We start from the raw sequence: 2,709 nt of genomic DNA, 5'->3' as shown, positions 1-2,709 counted from the left end.
TGATTCATCCCTGCGCTTCGAATGGCCCTTCCAGTAGCTTTGGCAATGCATTGGGCAGGCGCTCGCTGCCGTGCAGGTAGCGCTGCCAAAGCTACTAAAAGGGTTCCTCGAAGCAAAGGGCTCCCTCAGAGTTGAGTGAGGATACGGCTTATTCAAGGACTATGCCAGGCCTACTTTGTGAGAAAAGTTCATCATATTTGTTGTCATGTCCATGTCGTAACGAGAGGGTTGCTGCGAAAGTGCATTCTTTTGAGTGAGAAAATTCTCTGCCTCGCACTTCCCCTGCTCTGAAGTGCTTGAGAGACGCTGATGCAGTTCGGCTGGTACGACACTACTGTCGTCAGAAAAGTGCACTGGCGGTACCTGTGGTGTGCTGTGAGGCTCCTCTTGCTTAGTGTATTGCAGTTACACGAGTAGTGCAAGGAAAGTTGGAAACTCCTAATTAAAGAATGGGGAAGTACTGGTGCAGTACCGGTGCATGACACAATGAATGCGAAAGTGCCGCTCTCCTCGAGCTCGAGTTCAATAAAGTTATTCAATATTTTGTATTTATTCCATACAGGCTATCAAACCGCCACAAAAAGAACAATTCTCGTTTAGGTCTCCAAACCTCTCCACGATCTCAAGTCCATCAAATGACATCGGCGTTCATGGGTCGCAACTCCGTCCCATCGACCTCGACCGTTTCATCATTGGTAATCTTGAACTCCAGCTTGTAGGGAGAATATCCTCCTTCCGATGCCGTGGAACCCAAGTACGTGAACCACTTCTGAGAATCGCACCACCATCCGCACATGAAGGTCATCAACTTGAAGATCCCCTTTACTCTCACATTTTCGCACGACTTATAAGCTCCCTCCGTGAACTTTCTACTCAGAGCGTAAACTGCTTTCGTCACTTCCGGCTTACCTTCCCTGCTGTCTTTCGAATCGACCACTTTCACGAAGTCAGACTGCTTCGGTGAACACAACAAATGGCAAAATATATTTCTGAAGTTTCGGAGGCAGCTGGGATAGTGCTTCATACCAATGTCGATCGGTTGCTGTAAGTCAGCTTTAAGGGCGCGCAGCTGTTCAACGTCGCAGCAGGCGAGGTCTGTCGTTGCTGCAAGGTCCGGGCAGACTTCCTCGAAGAGTTGTCTGTCAGACTGAGCCAGGGCTTTCGGTTCTTCACTGACCTTACAAGGCACAGGTTTGTCGAGACTGTCGTCATGACCGCAATGGCTACGCATAACACACTTGTCGGCGAGGGACCCTGAGGCCAAGAGAAGGCACAGAGCCGGGAAAACGGAGAAACTTGGCCTCATGGTTTCTTCGGAAGAGAGATCGACGCAACGGTGGTAGGAGTGGCCGCTTTTATTCGTATATTAACGTTATCTGCCTTTTGTGCGAGAGCAATTGTGAGAGATCGCAATGGTAATTAGGTGATGGCGTGTGATAGATAAGGCGGTAGAGATTTGGGCTTTAGGCTGTGCGTTTGAGGCATTGTTTCTTTATCACCCACTTATAATTGCATTAGGAAGGCGGATAGCGAGGCAGACGATAAGACACGTAGCGATGATAAATGTTATCAGTCCGTATGTACCGCGCTATTCTTTTGTCATATTGCGCTGGGAATGCAGATAAAATTGCCCCTATGTGAAGTCGTCAACCGGCGATGGTTTCCAAGCTGTCTTATTGGGTGGAGACAGTCTACGACCGCTGCATACAGGACCACGACCAGAGTTGTACGTAACGTGTTACTAGTAATTGCGTTACTAGTAATCAATTACTTTTTCGGTAATTTTTTAACGCAATCAGTTAATTTTGTAAGCAAGTAATTTGCCAAGTAATCTGATGACAATATTCGGTAATCAATTACTGAGTAATCCCCTCCCCGATTACTTTTTTAACCTTCTCTCAACAATGGCAACCCTTTTCAGCAAACCAATCTGGTCCACCACGAGTTGGACTGAAGCAATGACGCAGAGGTCACTGTGGCGGCCGCCTCTGGTCCACACCACACGTGTTCTATGCGCACCACACTGGTATGATAGTCCTTTACAACCGCGACCTACTGGAGCAACAGTAAAATAGGTGACTGTATTTATAAATTGTGCGGGCTGAGCTTAACAATAGTAGCAAAACGAAGCGGATGTTTCGATGTTGTTTTAAATGTGTATATAAATCTGTAATAAACGCGTGTATGTGTTTTGTATGTTGCTTTCAAATGTATTTGTGAATTTCACTTATCATGTATGTTGGTGTCTCATATTAGAATTTGCAACAAGAGCTGCATGGGTGCATTCACTACAGGCTTCTTGGCTTTGCTATGGTCCACAATTTAAAGGTAACTGGAAAAGTAACGCGTTCTATTTTTAATCGGTAACGTATTAAATTTTTGATGAAGTAATTTGTAACCGTAAAGAATTACTTTTTGCGCAGTAGTAACAGTAATTGTAGCCAATTACTTTTTTCGAGTAGCGTGTACAATTCTGACCACGACTGTAGGTCACGTACAGGACAAAGAAAGTAAAACAAGAAAAAACGGCATCGTCGCCAAAGCTTCGTTTGCGCCATAACACACCAAGCCATCGGCGTCAAAACGACAAATCCTTTACTACGTTGTTTTAGTACACCATGGTGTACTTTAACGTATATTTTCCACATGTTCCTATGAGTACAAAACTGTTGGCGAGAATATCACAAAGATATCGATAGAGCGTTAGGT

The 2,709-nt window shown here is 45.3% G+C and overlaps 1 protein-coding gene across 1 annotated transcript; it reads right to left on the bottom strand.

Moving 5' to 3' along the window:
• Positions 1-526: 526 nt before the first annotated feature.
• On the bottom strand, positions 527-1,377 carry LOC135366894 (NPC intracellular cholesterol transporter 1-like). Its single transcript, XM_064599874.1, has one exon. The coding sequence runs from the start codon at positions 1,304-1,306 to the stop codon at positions 632-634; it is 675 nt and encodes a 224-aa protein (XP_064455944.1). The 5' UTR covers positions 1,307-1,377; the 3' UTR covers positions 527-631.
• Between the last annotated feature and the right edge of the window lie 1,332 nt (positions 1,378-2,709).

The sequence above is a fragment of the Ornithodoros turicata genome, chromosome 1 (genome assembly GCF_037126465.1).
Source record: "Ornithodoros turicata isolate Travis chromosome 1, ASM3712646v1, whole genome shotgun sequence".
Classification (NCBI taxonomy): Eukaryota; Metazoa; Arthropoda; class Arachnida; order Ixodida; family Argasidae; genus Ornithodoros; species Ornithodoros turicata.
Note: the sequence above shows the minus strand (reverse complement) of the source record. Positions and strands in the feature narration are given on the sequence as shown.

What these genes read in the sequence shown, in the direction of transcription:
- LOC135366894 (XM_064599874.1), bottom strand. Translation starts at nt 1,306, where the DNA reads ATGAGGCCAAGTTTCTCCGTTTTCCCGGCTCTGTGCCTTCTCTTGGCC.